General features: G+C 43.3%; 1 protein-coding gene across 4 annotated transcripts in view; it reads right to left on the reverse strand.

Annotated features, from left to right (window-relative positions):
• Positions 1-22392, reverse strand: part of PDE1C (phosphodiesterase 1C) — a 515800-nt gene that overhangs the window by 419436 nt on the left and 73972 nt on the right. For all 4 annotated transcript variants that reach the window (XM_058527845.1, XM_058527815.1, XM_058527825.1 and 1 more), the window contains exon 2: positions 13506-13556. In XM_058527845.1, coding sequence (XP_058383828.1) covers positions 13506-13556 — 51 coding nt within the window. The remainder of the gene's footprint in view (positions 1-13505; positions 13557-22392) is intronic.

Raw genomic sequence — 22392 nt, forward strand, 5'->3', positions numbered from 1 at the left:
GGGTGAGCATTCCAGCTTCCCAGATGATCTCCACTAACACCTGGTAAGGATGGTTTCTGTACCACTGGGCAATGATGTAGTCCTGATTCTCCACTAGGCCTCCTCTGACACCACCCCAACAGGGAAGAAGAGGGATGCTTTATTACTGCCAATATGATGTGGAAGTCTAAGTTCCCCATACGTTCTCACTGATACCAAGGTAGGGAGGAGGCCTCATTACTGGCCAGTGGAATCAAAGTCCCAGCTCCCTATTTGGCCTTCTCTGAGCCCACCACACTGGAGGCGTTAGGGCACCTCATAGTCTTATGAGTCTAGACATCCAGTTTCCTCACTCAGCCATTGGTGACATGGGTGAGGATGGGGTCTCAGTTTTTTCTGTGGTATTTGGCTGGAGTTGAGTGTCTAGTTATTGTCTAAAAGTTTTCTGCCTGCCCCTTTCCTGGCCCTTTGGGTAGAGAGAGCAAGATTTTGTTGGGGCTTTTTCTGTCTGGGTCTGTGACATTTCCAGGTTTCTGGCTTCTCTGTTTCCAAGTCTGGGATGTTTGAGGCAAAAAGAAAACCCAGAGAACTCACCACTGTGTCATCCCTCAAGTCCCAAGGTCTCGAGTTGGTCTGGCTTCTTCTTTCCCCCTTTCAGATTTGTTGTTTTTGTTTTTGTTTTTGTTTTTTGCCTGTTTTATATACAATGACCAGAGCTTTTAGTTACACTTAATGGGAGGAATAGGAAAAAGTATGTCTACTCCATCTTCCCAGAAGCAGACATCTGAAGGTATTTAAGGAGGGAAATAACATGGTCAGATTTATCTTTTGGAAGATCATTCTGGCAGAGAAGAGAATTGATTTCACAGGGAAAACAACGGAGGCTCAGTGGAATCTATTAGGTAAGAGATGACAAGGGACTAAAATAAAGCTGAGAACGCAATGAAAGGATCTGAAGGAGACAGAATTTAGGAGATAGATTCAGTGGAATTTAGTGATTGGTGAGGGAGAAGAAGGACACACATGTGATTTCTAAGTTTCTGGTTGATGTTGCCTAGTGAACAGGATAGCACCAATTCAGTTAGGAAACACAGGAGTAGGAACTTGTATAGAGATGATGAAGCCAGTTTGGGAACTGTTGCTTTTGAGGTCTCTGTTTTCTTCCACCTCTGGTTCACGAGTAAGTTTAGCAGCTTCCTTCTGATGACTGCTTCCCATCTTATGTGTACTTCCTTCAACTAGAAAATCAGGGAATGGGATGCTGCCCTTTTCCTTAAAAGCCAACTAGCTCTCCAAAGAAGACATACAAATGGCCAATGAGCATGTGATAAGATGCTAAACATTTTTAGGGAAATGCAAATCAAAGCCACAATATGATATCACTTCACATTCAGTAGGTTTAAAATTAAGAAGAATAACCAGACCAAGTGTAGGGGAGGATTTGCAAAAATTGGAACCCTTATATATTGCTAGTAGGAATATAAAATGGTGGAGCCACTTTGGAAGAATATGGCAGTTCCTCAAAATGTTGAACTGAGAGTTACCATATGATCCAACGATTCCACTCCTAGGTACACATCCGAGCTAAAGGAAAACATACACTCACACAAAAACTTATACACAAATATTCATAGAAACATGATTCACAATAGCCAAAAACTGAAAACCACCCAATTGAAAGAAAAAATAAAGGTTGCACAAGAGCCTCAAGAAAGTTTCCAGAAATCTTCTCCTGACAGTTCTGCTTACATTCCATTGACCAGAACTTAGTTACATGGTCACACCCAGCTTCAAGACAACCTTGGGAATGCACTCTATTTTGGTGACATGGGGACATAGGCCCCCCTAAAAATCAAGGTTCTTTTAATATAGAGAAACTAAACTCGCAGTTTCAGACACAGCGGGAAATCATAAAGTTTCTAGCAATGGGCTAATTTTTACGTTCCTGCTTGAAACTAGGTATAATTCTTCAATCTGATAATTCATATCACTAATAAATTCTGGAAGATTCTCAGCATTAGATTTTCAGTTATTAGTTTTCTTATATTGTCTCTGGTCTTTCATTCTAGAATTCCTAGTTGATGTATGCTGGACCTTCTCACTTTATCTTTCATATTGCTTAACCATTCTTTCATGTTCACCTGTGCTGCATGCTGGATAATTTACTCAGATATATCTTCTATTATTTCCCTTTTTAGTCCTATCCAACACAGCTGGGTAAACTGTGTTTGAGGGTTTTTTTTTTTTTAATGCTACCTTTTACATTTCTTGAAGTTCTATAGGTTCTCTTAAAAATAATCCTTTTTTTCTTCAAAATGTCTTCTTCCTTTCTTAGAGTTTCAAATCTTTCTGTCTTTAATCATTTTTAAATAGAATTAGTTTGTTTTCTTTCAGTGTGCCACCACATTATCTCAAGGTCTTAAGGTTCTAATCCTCTATTTGTTGTGCTCACTGACTCTTGCTCATCATGGTGGATTGCTGCCCCCCAATGAATTTTTTTTTTTTTGACTGTGAGCTTATATTTAGTGGGTCTTGTTTTCTCTATGAGAATACCTTATGACTTGGGTTGTATTTCAGAAGATTTTTGCATTTGATTCTGCCATTACTAGGCCAGAATCAATTCTCATTAATTTCTTAGTTTGAAAGGGTTCCTAGACCATGCAGTAGTTTCATTTGCTCAGGAGAGACTTTTGCCCAAGAGCCAGAAAAGGCAAACAAGTTTCTTTGTTACCTCCCTATGCTAACGGGTGTATTTTGTTTTCCAGACCCCTCTTTCATTTAAGATGGAGCCCTTTGTTCCAGTCATCTATTGCTGCATAACAAATCACCCCAAACTCAGTGTCTTCAAACAACAACAACCATTTATTTTGTTCACAAACCTGCACTTTGGGAAGGGCCCAGTGGTGGGCTCTCCATATGGTCTCTCTGTTTCCTCACAGCACGATGATAGTGTTCCAAGAACAAGCATCCCGAGGGGGCCCATGTGGAAGCTGCATCACCTTTGATGATCTAACTTTCCAAGTCACATAGTATCATTTCCGCCAGAGTTACAAGCCACCCAGATTCAAGGGGAGAGAACATAGATTTCACATCTCAGTGAGAGGCTTGTCAACATCACATTCCAAGAAGAGCATGTGAGATGGGAGATATAATTGCAAATATTTTTGGAAAATGTAATCTGCCGTATGTTTTAAGAGTCCAAGTTCAGGCAGAAGTCTCAGATCCAACTCCCCACCCTGCACAGCCCAAGGCCTCAACTCCTTTCCCTATGTGGATGTTAAAACATACGTTACTAGCTCCCATGGACTTAGCAGCACTAACCCACACAACATAGCTGCAGAATCAGCAGGCATGTTTACAGCTTGCTGTACTGATATTAAATTCTTCCGTCATTTCTGCCACCTGTAAAGTTCTCTTTGTTTATTGCCAGTTTAATTATGCATTTTAAAGTATTTTTTTTAATATTTAACTCAGCATTTCTACATGCCTATAAAAAATAGGAGGGTTTTTAGGTTATCCTAGTTCACCTTTTGCTGGAACCAGAAACTTCACCCTAACTTCATTCAAAGGAGTATATATTGAGAGGGCAAGGGAGAGGTACTTGACATGCAGTAGCCAACTCATGTCTTCCTTGTCCTCTCTGAGGTCACATTACACACAAAAAGTTTCTAATCAGATTTTAAATTGTACAAGCTTATACATATGCAACAAAGAGTAAATATTTGTTATTATCTCAACAGGTTGGACCACAATTCCCATTATGGAAGAAGAAATTAGTCTGCATGTAGGAAAAAAATGAAATAAGCAAAGTGAGATGCTGAGGGCAAGGGTGTCAGCAGATACCAACGCAACTAACGTGATGGTCAAGCTGCTCTGCATGAGAAACTGGGACAAGCGTCTTTTTATTCCTAGAAGGGAAATGGAAATAAAGGGCAAAGAATGGAGGAGGGTGCAGACAGAAGGATCAAGGGGTGGTAAGCCAGGAGCTGCATGGGCAAAGTGGTCTTTAAAAAAATTATTAGTAGTGGGATGGATGAAAGTGTTGCTGAGAACAGAACTATGAATTTACATTGTCTGCACACAAGTGCATATTGTGATCTTGCTTGTGGATCCCTAATCTTCAGTCAAGTTCTGCTTTGACCAACAGCCTGTGGTTACTCCAGAAGAGAAGAAGAAGGGGCTTTGTCCCATATCTGAGTCTATGTCAGGGTAGATATAAAGATAGCCAGAAGAATATAGAGAGAAACAATAAACAGAGGTAGGAAATCAGGGCAAGAAGGTCATCCCTTCTTTTAGGTCATCCCAGGTATTCACAGAAATGTTGAGGACTGCTCTGAACTTCCAAAGTGCACACAATAGCAATTTGAGCCTAGATCTCAATGGACAAGCAGCCTCCAGATGACATCTGGGTTACGCTGTCCATAAACCCTAGAACCTACTTATAGTATCACCAGACAGTTCACTGGTGGACCAACAGGTAACATATTGGGGACCAAGTAATAAAGTAGACATATTCAAAGACTCAATCATATACATTCAAAAAGAGAAAAGCAGAGTGAGACTCAGTTCCCCAAACACACATACACACTCCAGTCCTTCATTGCGACCATGACCATCAACTCTTTCCAGGTGAAGGTGAGTTTTCCCCACTGGACGGATTCCTGCCGAGAGCTCATGACCCCCTGACAGGGATGCCATAAAGACGATTTGAGTTTTACATGAGGTGGTGAGCTTTGGACCAGATCATTTTTAAGTTCTAGTTTAACTTGAATTTTTTCTAATCTAAGGTAATAGCTTGATACATCTTTTTATTCTGAAACAAGCAGATTTGCTTGGCTGAAAACAACTGTATTTGATGAAAGGGGTGGAGAAAAGGAGTAAGATAAAGCGGTGGAGTCCCTTGTGGTCAGACAGATAAATCGTGGGTGAACACAGCTGGTGAGTAACTGTCTGTGGTTCTGAAGCACCAACACGACAGGATAAAAAGTAGAGTTTGAGGTTGATGGTACAGGTTACTATGTGGGGGGTGATTTGAAGGAACAAGCAAGAAGCTAGTGGGCCAGCCAAGCAGCTCTTATAATGACCTTGTTGTGGAGGGGAAAAGGCCAGGACCAGGTGGGAGACGACCTTAGAAAGCGAAAGAAAGGATTAGATTCAAGAGATGATGCAGAGCAGTGCCAGTTCCAAGGGCTGAGTAGGGAGACCCTTAGACCATCTTCTCATAATCACCATCAGCCCCTCCAAACCCCTCCAGTAAAAATAATAACATACTAACTTGAATAAGGACAATTAACATTTGCTCTGTCTAATGTATATGTAATCACAAGTGGCTATAGAAAACTGCTGGGCCGGCCCCGTGGCTTAGTGGTTAAGTGCGCATGCTCCGCTGCTGGCGGCCCGGGTTCAGATCCCAGGCGCGCACCGACGCACCGCTTCTCCGGCCATGCTGAGGCCGCGTCCCACATACAGCAACTAGAAGGACGTGCAGCTATGACATACAACTATCTACTGGGGCTTTGGGGGAAAAATAAATTTAAAAAATTATTAAAAAAGAAAACTGCTAATTGTATTATTCTGTCATATATAAATTAAACAAAAACATTGTACTGCTCTGCACCCTGGCTTCTGCCTCTTCCTCGATCACCACCATCACAACTAGAGCAGTGGTTCTCAAACTTTGGAGTGCATCAGAATCATCAATAGAATAGGTTAAAACACAGATTGCTGGGACCCACCGCAAGAGTTTCTGATTTAGCAGATCTGGTAAGGGGCCCGAGTACTTGTATTTCTAACAAATTTCTAAAGGCTCCACTTGGAGGACCAACCACTGAGCTAGATTGCTGCCCCTAAGCCCTTCATACATAGAAATTCTAGAGCTGCTATTGTTGAAGATAACTTTCTGCTGGAACAAGTGGGAGATGAAGATGCTCAGTCCTTGAATGTTGTTGAGGTGAGACCTAGAGCTCTACATAGTATCTGAACTTTTTAGAAATAGTTAGGGTTGTATGAGACAAATCAGAAAACCTCCAGATCCAGTTCCTGCCCTGTTCTTGGCCCTTTATACAGCGCTGGCCTATCCAATGTCCACACCCCTGAGAACACTGTACACCCAGCCACCACCAGCCACCAGCCACAGCCCACTGCTCATGGCATTTCTCAGCCCCTCTTCACATCCATTTTATCTTTCCCTTGTTCTTATCATCCTGGTCCCATAACCCATCCACCCCCAACTCAAGTTCCCAATGCTAGCAGCAGACCCTCCTAGCTGTGACAAGCAATTTAGAAAAGTTCTCTGGCTGCACTCTAGCACTCTGTCACACATGATTTTGAGTTTGCCCTGGGGTTCCACAATGGACATCACCATGTAATAGGTGCTGGCTCACTCTCTATCCCAACCCCAGTGCTCATCCTCATTGAACATCCCTGTCTGTCCCTGCCCATCTCTGCCCAGGATCTCACCTAGGTCACACAGTACAAAAATAGTACGTGACCTCCCTTTGCTTTATCATCCACCCACCCAAATTACTCCAGCTCTTCAACAGAAGAATCTATTTTCAACACTATCTGGATTTCTATCTCCCAAAGCAAAAGAGGCCAAATTAGGCTCCATTTTCTTACTGCTTGTGATATCACTATTTTCAACCTTTGCTCATCTCACAGGAAAAATTATTCTCCCCTCAGTTAGGAAAGCAATCAAAACTCCACACTGGAGTTGCCCAGCTACACAAGCTTTGGGGCCAACACCTCCCTCCACACAGTCTCTTCCAACACCCTGGACTTCCTTCAAAAAGCTCTGTCCATTGCACTGAATGCAGCCTCTTTTCAGTCTCCTAGAGTAGAGATGCATACTAAATTCTGGGCTTTTCCTGCCACACTGTGGCCATGTCTGAACACTACATGTGGCCTTTATTCCCTGAGAAGTTGTATAGTTGTATTGCTTTTTTTTTGAGATGTAATTGACATCTGACGTTATATTAGTTTCAGGTGTACAACATAATTCAATATTTGTATATATTATTAAATGACCACTAATATGTCAAATTAACATCCATCACCACACATAGTTACAAATCTTTTTTCTTGTGATGAGAACTTGAAGATCTACCCTCTCTAGATACTTTCAAGTATACAACACAGTATTATTAACTATAGTCTTCATGTTGTACATTACATCCCCAGGACTTATTTATCTTTTAACTAGAATTTTATACCTTTTGACCCCCTTCACCCATTTAGCCCACTCCCCATCCTCACCCCCTCCGACTCTGGCAACCACCAATCTATTCTCTGTACCTATGAGTTTGTTTTTTGGTGGTGATGAGTTTTGGTTTTGGTTTTGTTTTAGATTCCACATATAAATGAGATCATACAGTATTTGTCTTTCTCTGTCTGACTTATTTCACTTAACGTAATGAACATGGATGGACCTTGAGGACTTTTTTTTTAAGATTAGAAGTTACTTTCTCTACCTGTTAACCCCTACTCACTCCCCAAGCCTCAGCTGATGCTTGTCTCCTCCAGGAAGACTCTCTTGAATCCACTCTCACCCCAGGTCGGATGAGGTCTCCCCCGTCTGGCTCACACAGCCCTGTACTGATCTCTAGCATTTCCCTCCATACACCGTATTGTAGCCATTTACTTCCCCATCTCCCTGATTAGACTGAGCTCTTTGAAGACAAACTTACTCATGTGTGTATCTCCAGGGCCTGGCACAGAAAAGTCTTCAATAAATACATGTGGAAGCAAGGGAAGTGGGGAGGGAGGGCAGGAGATAACTCACGGTAATAATATATATAATGACAATCACCCATGCTTATAGAGCCCTCACAGTGTGCAGACATTGTGCTTCATATTATTTATCCCAGATTATCAGGGTAATATCCACCTCAGCTGCCCCAGCCTCATCCCGTGACTGGCCTTTTGGGGGCCTCCTGGACCCTGATCCTTCACATCACCAATGGCCAACATCTGTTCTAATTGGTTGGTGACCATGTCACATGTTTTTAAGTCTTTTAGCACTCACTCCTGCATATGATCATCCACAACAACCCTGGAAGCAAGTTCTAGTATTGTCCTAGAATACAGATATGGAAAGTATGGCTTAGAGGGGTTAAGTTACCTGCCCAAATTCACACAGAATTCAGAATTCCTGGACACAGAACACAAATCTAGGCCTAACACCAGAGCCAGTGTCCCTAATGGCTTCTGAGGACCCTCATATTAGTGTGTGGGAGACCCTTGAGGACATACCACATCCCACATCCGGAGTGGTTTCAGGAGCGTGTGTGTTGGCAGTGGGATAGCCTGCCCCTGCTTAGAAAGTCAGGATGGGGAAGAGGAGTGGGGAACAGCTATAGACAGGTACGAGTTTACTCAGTCTTGATTCAACTAGCAGTTGTTCCTACACCAGGCACAGTTAGTACACAGCTCAACCAGGTGGGACCCTTCACTTCTAGGACCGGCTGTCTAATGGGGAGACCAACATACACACAAAACAGATATCTCCCGAGAGGAGGCCTCTCCAGGCCTGGCACTGGAGGGCAGCCGTGCTGGCATCCCAGATATCTGGAACAGCAGGGTGCCCAGCCCCACAGCCAGTTGACTTCATCCCAGAAGTCTCAGGCTGTCAGGAGCCCCAACCATGTGGGGTCTCCAGGAGCTCCTCACCTGATTGGAGCCTAGAGCTGGGCTGGGGAGGTCCAGCTCTTCACAGCACAGCCCTGATCCCCAGAGGCCACCTCCAGCTCCAGGAGGAGGGTGAGATGCCAGCCAAGCATGAAACCCTTCAAACGCAGAATCAGAGTCCCTCCCTAGGCTAGCACAAAGACCCCTCTTGGCTTGATCCTGGGCTGCCTCTGCAGACAGTTTCCCTAACATGTAAGGCTCTTTTGTGCCCATGTGTTCTCTCTGCCTGGGGTGTATTCCCCACACCTTCCTCATCTGGTCACTCCCAGCACCCTCAGCTCTCAATGCAAGCATCACCTTCGCAGGGAAACCTGATCCAACTCGTTTAGAGGCCCTGTCCTGTGTTCCCACTGACCCCACCTCCTGTATCCCCAGCCCCACACTGACCCCCTCTGATAGAACTCTCCACATTGTTGACTAACTTCTCTGTCTCCTCAGAGCAAGCCTTAAATTCCTGGATGGCAGGAATGTTGTTTTAATTGGAATTTATATCCTTAGCATACAGCAGAGTGCCAGGCCCATGGTGAGTGTTTAGTAACTATTTGGTAAATGAATGAGTAAATGAACAAATAAATGAAATAACTCCTTTGTCCCTCTGTTTACACACTGAGAATACACTTTCAGGTGTCTGGGAGGGAAAGTTAAAATAAAAAGTCTGCTATCAATCATTTTCAGCATAGTAAGAATGAATCCCTGTGTCCCTACTCCCAAGGGTATTTGCATTTCATGTTTTCAAGTTTTTCCCTTATTTTAGGGAATTTCTGACATCAGTGAGCTGGTAGAAGAAGATGGTTTCTTGGATTTTTTTTAGTTTTATTAAGAAATAATTGACACACCACTGTATAAGTTTTAGGCATACAGCATGATGGTCTGATTTACATATATTGTGAAATGATTATTACAATAGGTTCAGCTAACATCCACCATCTCATATAGATACAATACAAAGAAAAGAAAGAAGAAAAGAAAAAAAAATTTTCTCCTTGCAATGAGAACTCTTAGGACTTACTCTCTTAACAACTTTCCTATATGTCATACAGCAGTGTTAACTACAGTCATCACGTTGTACATCACATCCCTAGTACTTATTGATCTTATAACTGGAAGTTTGTACCTTTTGACCACCTTCCTCCAATTCCTTCTCCCACCACCCTCCACTCTGGTAACCACAAGTCTGATCTCCTTTTCTATGAGTTTGGTTTTTTGGGTTTTGTTTTATTAGATTCTCCATATAAGTTAAATCATATAGTATTTGTCTTTCTCTGTCTGACTTATTTCACTTAGCATAATGCCTTCAAAGTCCATACATGTTGTTGCAAATCGTAGGATTTCCTAATTTTTTATGGCTGAATAATATTCTAGTGTGCATATGTGTGTGTGTGCGTGCGTGCATGTGTGTGTGTGTGTGTGTGTATATATATCACAAATTCTTTATCTATTCATCCATCTACAGACACTTAGGTTGTTTCCATGTATTGGCTATTGTAAATAATGCTGCTATGCACATGGGGGTGCAGATATCTATTCGAGTTAGTGTTTTCATTTCCTTTGGATATATTCCCCGAGGTAGAATTGCAGAATCTGGTGGTTCTATTTTTAACTTTTTGGGAATCCTCCATACTGTTTTCCATAGTGGCCGTACCAATTTACAATCTGGAAGGGGATGTTTGAGGAAAGGTCTTCCCGACCCAAATGGAATCAGTTGTAGTGGAGGTCACTGCAGTGTGGATCTATGAAGTCTTCCACGTGCTAAAGCTTGAGCACTTCCACTATCAAGCTGGCAGATCCCGGAGCTCCAGAATTGGCAAACTCCAGCCCTTAGATCAGGGAGGAAGTAATGGGCACTGGGAACAGCCAGGAATTGGAGTTGGGAGACCTAGAAGTCCAGCAGTCAGCAATTCTCGAGGTTTTCTCCCAACCTTGCTGTCCTCGCTTGTAAAATGGAGATACTATGAGACTGATGCAAGCACTGGCCATTCTAAACCGTCCGTTGGTCCAAAGCCAATGTGCCTTGGGCTCACTCACAGCACCTTAGAGCCAGAGTCACCCTCAACTCCTCGTTCTCTTGGACACTATCATTCTTCTGTAGGTTTTTGAGAGAAAGAGAATATTCTCCACTTCATTTGAATTTCACGCCCCTCCCTCCCTCCTTTTTTCTCCTTCCCTACCCCCACTCCTAGGGGTAGGCATCGATTTCTTTGAGGAAGGCCCAGTGGTTCTGGGTGGTGATGTCAGCCACTTAGAGACAGGGATGCCAACAAGAAAGCCAAGTATGGGGGTTGTGTTGCGGAAGTGACCCTCTCCAGAAGTGGACCAGACTGAGGCCAGCAAGGCTGGTAAACCAGCTGGCTGAGGTAGGATCAGAAACCAGCCCTTGGAAAAGCTAGATGTTTTCATGAGTCCTACACTATATTTCCCTCTGGCTCTCCTTTAGGATTTGTTAATATAATCATCACAGCTCATCTCTGCTGCAATATGGGGAAGCCAAAAAAGTACACTGATTTAAGCATGGGCAAAATCTATAGAGAAATGAGCAGCATATTCCAGAGGCATCAAGAATCAGAATGTGAAAACCCCAAAGGAAATGAAAACCTTGGGGCTACTTGGGAGGCCACTGGGCCAGCCCCTTCCTTCCCACCTCAAGCTCTTTTCTGCTGACCCCCTAGTGGGTCCAGTTTTCACATGTTTTCCAGACTATGTTCTTGCCTCCAACTCCCATGGGGCCTCATTCCGTGCTGGGCAATGCACACTGTGAGGGCTTTACATACGTCTTGTCGGATGCAAAAATTAGAGAATGTTGCAGTACTTCATCTTCCAGTCTCCAAAGAAAAGTCTATCATCCAAGTGCTTCTAATCTTCCCAAACTGAATGTTTCATTCATGCTATAACACACAATCAAGGTCATTTTCAAGGTGAAGTGAGTGTCAATCAGACAATGCTACATTAAGAATTAATTTTTCCTTCCTAAAAGCCATCTAATTTTTCTCCCTCTAGTATTTGCTACCAAAAAATTTAGTAGCTAATGTGCCATCTGACTTTTTCTAGGACATTGCACTAAGTGAGGAAATTTTTTTCCTTTCTCTTTTAATTTTTTTTTTTCAGAATCAGCCCAACTTAATTGGTTTGCCACTAATTACTTTTTGCCTATATAGATAGTTTTTCCCTCATGTCCTCACTTATCTTCTACTAATAAGCTTCCAAGTGACACATCATCCTTCTAACCCGTCACGCAAGTTAGAAGTTGTGGAAGCCATTTACAAGAGAAGTTACTGTCTTCTCTCTGTGAAAGGACTAACTGCTCCAGGTCCCATTCTGGCTTCACGGTCAAGGGCCCCCGCCCCTTCCTACATCTCGTGATGAGTGTCAGAACTCTGGGACTCCCGTGGACGTATATGCAGTGCAGTGTGCACAGTGTGGTCGGGTTACCATTCCAGCTTATTAATTTGCCTCACTACTGCTCAAGAGATGAAGAAATAAAGGGACTAAAAGCATATTCATCATCCTCATTGAGCTGTGGGATGAAATACTTGTTTTGGAAATAATGATTCCAGGTAGGAGGGCAGTGAAAAATGGGGCCTGTGAGAAGCGAGTGTTTTATTACGCAATTTCTAAAATGTGAGCACTTCATGCTCTTTCATTATCATATATTATTACAGTTCTATAAAAATCATTTCTAGGAATCAATCTCAAAGTTTTGAGGCCTCCCCAAAAGAGCTAGAAGGTAGAATTTAGAAAAAGGTCCTGTAAATAGAGAAATTATACTTTCCACTCTACGCATTGACCTACTATGGCAGTATCCACACTCAAGACTTGATCGACCCCACGTGGACAATGCAGTGACTGGGAATTTGTGTAGCCATGACTTCAAAGGAAGCAACGTTTTTATAAAGGAGAGAAGATGGGTATGAATTTCCTATTTTTCAAATGGGAAAACTGAGGCCCAGAAAATATAAGTGAAATTACTTAAGTAAAGCTAGCAGGTAGGGATGGTGCTGGAAAGAAGAATCCATCTATTTCTTTTACAGGTCCACCATTTCTCCACTTGCTGCCTGGCCAGGTTGGGAACATCTCCACCCAACCCTGCTCAACTCTGGCATTACTGCTCCCTTCACTGGGATCTGGGTTTTCATTCCAGCGAGTGCATTAACTTGCTGTGCAATCTGCTGATCACACTGGCACAGAAAACATTAACAGGCTTTTGACTCCTGCTCTCCCCTTAGGATCAAGACCTGGAGACAGAGGAGTGAAGTGAAACTGAGGAGAGCTCCTAGGCCCTCATGAATATCCCCATGCCAAAGGGAAACCATTCAGTCTACCCGAGTTTCAAATGTCACCTAACTGAGGTAAAGCCCGTGGAGCTGGCTCATAAATCCACTTTGGGTGGCGATGATGTTTTCACACGTGTATGGACCACGGCAACTACAAGCATTTCACATACTCTCCCTCCCTCTATCTTCATACAAACCCACCCGACCCAGGCACTCTGAGGGGATTCCCCTGCGCAGCAATTCTCAGACTCAAATGTGCACAGGAGCCACCTGGGGATTTCTTAAAAGGCAGATTCTGATTCAGTAGGTCTAGGGTGAGCCTGGGGCTCTGCATTTCTAAAAAGCCCCCAGGTAACGTCGATCCTCCAGTTCCAGGACCACACCTAGGGACAGCAAAGTTCTAAGGACTGAAAAGACAACAGCTCCCTGTCATGGAGCTCAAATGGAATATTCCCTAGATTACCCGTTTATTGACAGTGTTTTACTGACACCCAGCAGGATGACAGAGTGAACCAGGCAGACGAAAAGGCCTGTGAAGTAGCCCAGGAAAGGAGCGAAGCAAGATTTACTCACGGGAGAAGCGGGCAAGTGGTCTGGCAGTCTTGTCTCCAGCTTCATTTGCAACTGGAAAGAAAAAAAAAACAGAAGATGCAGTTGAGAACAAGGCACATGGGGGGCTGGCCCGGCAGCATAGTGGTTGGGTTTGCACACTCTGCTTTGGCAGCCCAGGGTTCACAGGTTCGGATCCTGGGCGCACACTGACCCACCACTTCTCAAGCCATGCTGTGGCGGCGTCCCACATAAAGTGGAGGAAGATGGGCACAGATGTCAGCCCAGGGCCAGTCTTCCTCAGCAAAAAGAGGAGGATTGGCAACAGATGTTAGCTCTGGGCTAAACTTACACAAAAAAGAAAAGAAAAAAGAAATGCATTTTCATCAAAATTGTGCGTTTTATGGTTAATAATCTGTTTATGAAATTATGTAGTTTTGATCTATTTTGTTCTAATCATAATTCTACATAATCCTTACAATTAAGCATAGTCCCTACTAGATTTTATGATTGAATACGTTTCAGTCTCAGATTTTGTGGTGCTGTGACTTTTTACCTTTTGTTTTTTCTTTACTTTTTATCTTTCCTGGGTATTATTTATGAGAAATCTGGAGAGTTTACATGAAGTGATGGTAACTAGATTAATTGGTTTTATCTTAATTTTACATCTCTTTTAAGTTTCATAATATATATCTTACCTGACCATTTTTCAGTCCTTTACCATATTTTAAACTCATATTTTTTTAACTTCAAGTTTTAGCCTTTCCTGCTCTAAAACTAAATTTATCCTTTAACTATTTTCAGTATTTTTAGCTTTATTATTCCTTTATTAATAAGGTCTTTCAAGTTCTTATTTCATTTTTCTCTAAATTTTATTCTACTGTTTTTAACTACTTCATACCTTATTTTTAATTTTTAGCTTCAAGTTTATCTTCAGTTGTTTTACCCATTTTCATCTTCTCTAAGATTCTTCTAGCCAGGTGCAGAGCAAAGACCATGTCATAGTCAACAGGACATCACTAGCCCCAGCCCGGGGCTCACATCTAACAGCTGTTCAGTAAGAGTTTGTTAAGTGAATGAAGAAAAAATTGCCAACTCTTGGGGCCAGCCCAGTGGCATAGCGGTTAAGTTCCCGCACTCCGCTTTGGCGGCCCGGGGTTCGCAGGTTCGGATTCCAGGTGCAGACGATGCACCGCTTGTCAAACCATGCTGTGGCAGTGTCCCATATAAAGTAGAGGAAGATGGTCATGGGTGTTAGCCAGGGCCAATCTTCCTCAGCAAAAAGAGGAGGATTGGCAACAGATGTTAGCTCAGAGCTAATCTTACTCCCAAAAAAAAAAAAAAAAACAAGACACATGGGTCCACAGAACATGCCCAACCCACGGCTAACCTCTGGATGATCTGACATTAAGTAATGTTTGAGAGTCTTTGTAAGAGAATAACAGCAACTTTACTCTCTCTCTTTCCATATTTCCAATGCTGCTGTCAACACCTAAATGAGGTCAAATGTCTTGATCATTTTGATTAGAACATTTGAATAAAGTTGGAGAAGACTAAACAACATTTGGTTTACTATGCCTGGGAGGGTTAACTGGCTCACATCCACTTAGTAAGAGGCACTCACAGCCGGCTTCCAAGCCAGTGTACGTCCTTCTGCTTCAAGCTTCCTCTTATCGGGCTGTCCTTCATCACACAAATGCACCCCACCGCTTGACATAAGTCCGATTTGCCGGAATGGAGGGGGGCAAAGCCAAGGCAGGGATTTCAGAAGATAACAACAAAGTTGGTTTTTGTTAAGAAGGATATTTAAATTTAGACGCTAACAAACAAGGGAGTTCAAAAGAGGGGGAAGGAGGAAATTGTTCAGAGAACTGCTCTAGAAAACCTTACTCCTAAAGCTTCTCAGTAGGGCAGTTTACTCTCCTCTGAATAGCCTCTATATAATTTATCATGTCGGTAAAGTCATAATTAATATCCCATATATTAATGAACACCCTCTTTGTGATTTTAAAAAACATCAATTATTAAGTAGAAACAAAAGTTTCACTCACTTTAAATATCACTTTCAACACCCATAAAGATTACACCTTGGTTGTTTTATATACACACAGTAAACAAGCATGATATCTGGGATCGACTTGAATGAACATCCAAAGCAATCAACTGGAAAAACCTGTTCATTTTAGTTTAGAAAAAACATCCAATATGCAGGCAGGATAAAGAAGGCTGCTAATGTAATCATGAATATATGAAAAGTTACAGTCACAGGACAAAAGAAATAACTACTTCATAAACATATTACATCACTTTGCAAAGAATGGAAGGAGTTAAAAAATTCCTTTCACCCTCTCACCACGGTAAACATTTTAAAATTTACCACACGTGGACAATTGCTTTTAATTAATGGATTCAATCTCAATCTTTTGTATTTCTGTCATTTGCATTGCCCCGCCGTCTCCGCTCTTTGTATGTATTACAAACAAGACGTTACACAAAATGACCAGCAGGGGGAGGTCACCCTGCATCCTGCTCCCATTCTCTCTCACACCCCAGCATTTCCAAAAGAAAGAGAACAGGAGAGATGGAGAGAAGAGAGGGACGGAGGGAGGAAGGAGCAAGCCTCAGTTAGGTATAGTTGTAAATTTCCCCAGCCTTGAGTTCAAATTGTTTCCTCTTTAAACAGCATAGACCTCTAAAGAAAGACATAGACCAAGGTTTTTTCCCAAAGTATTTGCTGCAGAAACTGATGGGCTGCTATTTAAGTAGGATTACAAAGACCACTGCAATTGCTGCAAACACCAGCGACCACCAAAATGTTCAACTTGGAGAGTGCACATCTTCCCTGTGGGAAGAAAGACGAGCAGCAACGCCACTGTCACTATTTTACATGCAGCAATGGCTGCTTCCTCACTCACAGGCTTTTTCCTCCTCTCCCCTCCACGCATCCCAGGATGAGAATAGCTGACCCAGATCTAAGTCATGCCAGGAGAGGCAGGAATCAAGATCTAGGCCAGTGGAGTACCAGGAGAGTTGTCTCTATCCTGAAGGAATGTAACTCTGCTACCAGCATTATCTTCCTAGACACAGACCCAATGCCATGCTTCTCTATTAAATGCTCTCCAGTGATGTCCCAACACCTACAAAGAGACAATCCAGCTAACTTGGCCTGGTATCAAAAACCTAGCCCCACCCTTTCTTCTCACTTCCTAGAGCATCATTCAGTGGCCAGCCACATGCTCTAAACTCACAATTCCCCCAATATGCTCTATACACTCTCTCTCCTCCTTATTACTGCTCCTATTGTCCCTTCCCCCAAGACCCCCCTCCCCACCGCTTTGCCTGGCCAACTCCTACTCATCCTTTAAGATTCATGTGGAACCATTCATTTACAAAAAGCTTCCCTGACTCCTACCACACCTTCTCCATCCAGAAGATCTTGGCCCATATGCCTGATTCCCCTTCCAGACCAATGGTTCTCAAACTTCAGTAGGCAACCACCAGGAAGGTTTGTTAAAATAAATTGCAGGGTTCCTTAAAATGCAGATTCTGATTCAGTGGGTCTGGGGTGGGGCCCAAGAATTTGCATTTCTAACAAGTTCCCAGGTGATACTGAGGCTGCTGATCTGGGGACCATATGTTGAGAACAGCTGCTCTAAACTATATAAGTTACCCCACCTAAGGCAAAGATCATAACTTTTCATTTTTGTATTTCCAGTCTTTTGAACAGTGACTGGCACACAGAATAACACATTCAGTCAATATTTTTAGAACTGAATGAAGTAGACTGAATTGATACCAACTGCCACCGATGGCTTAGACCTCAGACTGGCTGCCCGAGGACTATAATAAGCCCCAGGTGTGTTTTGTCTGGCCCCACAATGTTTTTAATCTTTAAACAATTAGTTTTCTGCATTTACAAATCAAGAGATTTCAAAAATAAATAAAGATTGTCAGCTTCTCTCAATAACTGAAGAACTGTCCAGTCCCACAGGCCACCAATGGATCGCCACTGAGACGCCCCCATGGGTGGTTCCACCTCCTGGAGGTTCGGGAGGTAACTGCTGGCTGGTGCTGGGCTTTCTATAGTCTTGGCATGGTCCAGAAGACAAGTGAAAACAGGACCTCTTAAAGGGCTTAAAGAATGCACCTAAAATTCAACACGGACCAGCACTACAAAAAGTGGTTGTGGCCAAGCTTGCTAAGCTCTTCTGTCCCCAGCCAACAAACTGCCCAGACACACTCGACAGACTGCAGGGACACACCCCGGCTTCTTGACCAGCAGAGGAGCCTTCATACACTGCTGTTTGCCTTTTATTTTTAAAAATATACAGCAAGCTTTAACAATAAAGTAGACATTCCATTTATCAGATGCAATTAGAGCTTGAATTTGGCAAGATCTCATAAAAATGATTATGTAGACTTAAGGAAAGTTATCCATGTCATAGCGTTGGGCAAAACACTCAGATCAATACGTATCCATCGATGTATTCCCTCGATGCTGAATTGTATGTCTAGGCTACATGTGCACATAGGTACAGAGAAACAAGTGGAAGGGTGTGCACCAGATATGTTAACAGTTATTTCTTCTGTGTGCTGGCATTTGGGGAGATTTTTTAACTTTTTCATACTTTTCTACATAAACCAAATAGTTTATGATAAGCAAGCACCATGTTTACTATCAGGAAAAATGTTTTTATTAAAGGAGTAGAAAACAATTGACTATTATTTTATATATATTTACAATTTTGATATTGTATATGTATGTACATTTATTTATTTATATAAATTATGTTTTAAATTCAGGTGTCAGAGCAGTCTTGGATCATAGAATCCAGGGGACTTTCCATCTCTAGTCCAAGGGGATTCCCTGTAAGATTCAAGAAATGAACCTCCCACTCCACTCTCCAGGAGGTTCCACACATTCTAGGTCAGTGATTTGCAGCCCTGGCCGCACACTAGAATCATCTACGGAATTTTTTAAAATCCTGACACCTAGGCCACACCCCAGACCAATTAAACAGGGCCCCAGGGGGTGACCCAAGCATCGGTACTTTTTCAGCTCCCAGGTGATTCCAGCGAACAGCCAAGGCTGAGAAGCACTAATAAATGGTGTCACTTCACACATCTTTTTATCAAAGCAACATTCAGAGAGGAAGGTGTGGCTCAGATTCCTTCAAAAATAATTACCCCATTCAGTTCTTTTCAGGATGCTACTGTTTAGTCATTAAAATCCTGAATGGAGTCATGCCTCTCCTTTAAGAAAAATTCAACTGTTAAGACCGAAAACATAACTATGGAGATAACTATGGGCAACTCTTCATACTGTGAAGGGTTCTTTATAAAAGGATTGCCTCCAACCTCCAACACGTGTACTGAGTGCCAACTGGGAGCTCGGCAATGGACTAGACGCTGGGTGGACTATTGCAACAACAGATTTCACTCAGCCTTGACATACAAGTAAGTTAGGGAGGTAAGCTGTGCCTCTCAATCTGGGATTATCCAAGTGTGGTCAGCTAGGCAACTGACTTTAAGATGATGATGATGATAATGCAGATTCCTTGGTCCCAGATCTGCTGAATCGGAATCCCTGCAAGTGGGGACAGGAGTTAGGTTTTACTCAATTGCCTTAGAAGCTACACTCATATTTGAGAAGCAGCATTATAAATGAAGTATGCCCCTAGTATGTCTGTTGTATGTTTCCCCCCAAAAAAACTGGCCAGAAACAAATCTTAAAGTAAGGACTTGTCATGGAGACCAGTGGGAGGAAGGCAGGTGAGACAGGAAGTTAACTTAGAGCAGTGAGCATCCTGACCCCAGGCAATGAAGGCAGCTCTGATGTCCCAGCTAAGCCACAATAATCCAGGCCATCAGAAGAGGACAGGAGAGGGTGGTCCAAATAATTCTGGTGGTGGCCTGGGCAGGTGCACACTGCTTTGTAACCAAAACTAGTACCGAAAACACTGCCGCCCTTGTTTTGAACACCCTAGCACCTGGGCAAGCATAAACCCAGCTGGGCTGCCAGGTGCCAGGGCAAGAACCCAGTGAGCAAGCAAGCTGGGGGCAGAGACTGGCTTCCCACAAGGAAATCTGCCCAACACTCTGGCTCCTGCTGCTTTGCCACGATCTCTGGGGCTGTCCCAGCGACCCACCCAAGGTGAGGTCCTTTGGGAAGCCTGGTGGCTGGAAAGCCAGACACAAGGGACTTCCAAAGAAGAGAGCCTTGGAAGGAGGTTCCAGGCACTTTATTATTACTGTAGAAGGTGAAGCTCGGAATTTCTCACAGACATTTGGCCTCAGCTCACCTTGACTTCAACTTGCAAAGACTGAGTAACAGCAAGGAAAACTGGATGGAATGCTGGGGAGAAAGAGAGTTGGTCCAAGATCATCATTAACTGTCTTTGCTTAGCTGCCACCTTCTAAGTAAGGCCTTCCATGACCACCTTATTAAGATCGCAGCCCCTGACTCCCCTCTTCCTCTGCCCCGTCCCCCTTCCCTGCTCTATTCCTCCCCTTCTCATGTGCTCTACACTTTACCTGTTGGGTTTATTGCCTTCCTCCTTCCACTACAATGTAAGCCCACACAAGCAGGGATTCTCTGCCAATGAATAAACCTATATACCCAGTGCCTAAATGCCTGGCACACAATATTTATTATACAAATCAGTGACCAACCTTCTACCAATCTACCATGCAGAGTGCAATGGGCGTCAAGAATTGGAAGGAGAATTGGAGGAGGAAGGTGTAAGGACATGAACACGCACTGAGCACTTATTTGTGCTGTAGGTATCCAGTCAGCACTTCAGAAATATTTATCAAGCACTGACTAACCTGCAGATACCAGGCAAAGCTGCGAACAACCATGTCTCTCTGCGTTCACCCTGAGGAAGACTGTCATTCCTGTTTGACAGACACACAGGGCACTGGAGCTCGGAAAAGTCGGGTAACTTTTCCAAGACCACACAGTTGTGTGGCAGAACTCCAATCCAAACCCAGTTGTACCTGGCTCCAAAGCCCATGTCCTTTATATTCAGCCTCTTTGCCTTCTAAGAAGGGTAGGCAGATAGAAGCTGTGCTCCAGGAAAGGCTACACCTAGAGAAAAGCCTCACTGAGGCCTGACTCTGTCTCCCATGCCTCTAGTCCCAGTGAGAGCCACATACCAGCCTGCAGAGAACGGGGGAGGTCACCTGCCTGGGATGTGATACTTAGCACAAGCCCAGGAGATTGTCAGTAAAGAGAGGCTCTTTTGTGAGGTAGGCATGAGGTCCAGGACTCACAGCAATGGCATCCAGAAGAGAGAAAAGCTAGTTACAAAGGGAGGAGCTTCACTGCCATGTTCACACAGGAGCCCCTACCAGCTACCACATGTCTCCCCAACCCTATTACACCTTCCCTAGGTAGAAAACAGTAACAAGGGAATAAAAACAAGAATTAAATTTATCTTAGCATGAAAAGCAGTACAACTGATAAAAACAGCCTCTAGGAGGCAAGATCTATTCTCTTTAACAGGCGTAGAAACTGACATTCCAAGAGATCAAGTGTCTTGTCCAAGATCAGACCAAGGCCAAGCAGCAGAGGCAGAATCTTCCATTTCTTCCAGCCCCGAGGCCAGCATTCTCAGAGAAGGGGATGCAGTCCATCTCTTTAACTCCCACGTAGTGGTTTGTCATGGGTAAAGTAAAGGGTTTGGCTTCCTTGGCTCCCATTGGGTCTGATAAATATTGATGCTTGACAACCCCAGGATCTGTTTTAAGCATAAAAACGTATAAATGATTGGCAATGGCCGAATCAAATGCTGTGTTGAGAAGGCTTCTGAGGCCGAGTCTGGGCTTAGCAAGATGCGTCTGTGACGCACTACCAAAGCCTGCCAAAGATGGGGTTGGAGGAGGCTGAAGAGGGGAGGGAGGATGGGTAAATGGGAAAATCCCTGCAGGGTTAGATGAAACATAAAAGAATAGGGCCATAAAATGGATAATTCACGAAGATAACTGAGTTAAATATTTAATGTAAAATATGTTATTGGAGCTGCTTAAAATGAGAGATGCCATATAATTTAATAACTAAGGACCAGACTAAACACTAGTCCTTCATTACCTAATTTTATCTTCACAGCAACTCTCTGAAGTTATTGCTATTATTTCCCCATTTTCCAGATGTGGAAACTGAGTCTTTGAGAACTTAAGTAAATTGCCTGAGATGAAACAACTAGTGAGTGGCAGATCTGGAAACTGAATCCAGTACCACCTTATTCCAGAGCCAGTGCTCTTAATCCCTGTGCTGTCCATCACATTTTTAATATCCAAATGTTGGCACTATTTGATGAGCCTTACTGCCAAGAAGCCCAGACCTGGTGGGAAAGCCCCTTGCCTCCCTTCCACTTAGCCTCAAGTCAGAAGCGCCACAGAGGATGCTCTCCTGCTCCTTTAAAGGAACAGAGCTCTGCAATCCAGCGGGAATGAGTGCCCCAGCGACATAAAAGGCATCATCACTCCTTTCTTTATTCAGAAATGCTCGGCATTGCCTCATTATACCTTCCGGGCCAATTTGGCTGTCAAATAGACTCTGAATCAAGCTCTTGCACAAAAGAAAATAAAACCAATTTGTAGTGGTGACTCATCAGGGCTGATCATTTGGGAGTGGCAAGGATGGCGCACTTTCCAGGCCCTTCTCTCCTAGAGAAATGGGCAAACTCTCACAGAGGACAAGGCTTGCCTGCCAGAGGGCAGAATGACTCGCCAGCTCACTCGCCCCAGAAGCAATGAAACACAGAGGAGGGAAAACCAAATCAGCCTTTGCCAACCCGAGAAGACAGCTTGGGAAACATTTCCTTTACTTGTTTTTTTTAATTTGGAAGAATTTGGGTCATATGGAAAGGCTCATGTAATATATTTCTTTCTTCCCTGGTGCTGATTT

The sequence above is a fragment of the Diceros bicornis genome, chromosome 3 (genome assembly GCF_020826845.1).
Source record: "Diceros bicornis minor isolate mBicDic1 chromosome 3, mDicBic1.mat.cur, whole genome shotgun sequence".
Taxonomy (NCBI): Eukaryota; Metazoa; Chordata; class Mammalia; order Perissodactyla; family Rhinocerotidae; genus Diceros; species Diceros bicornis.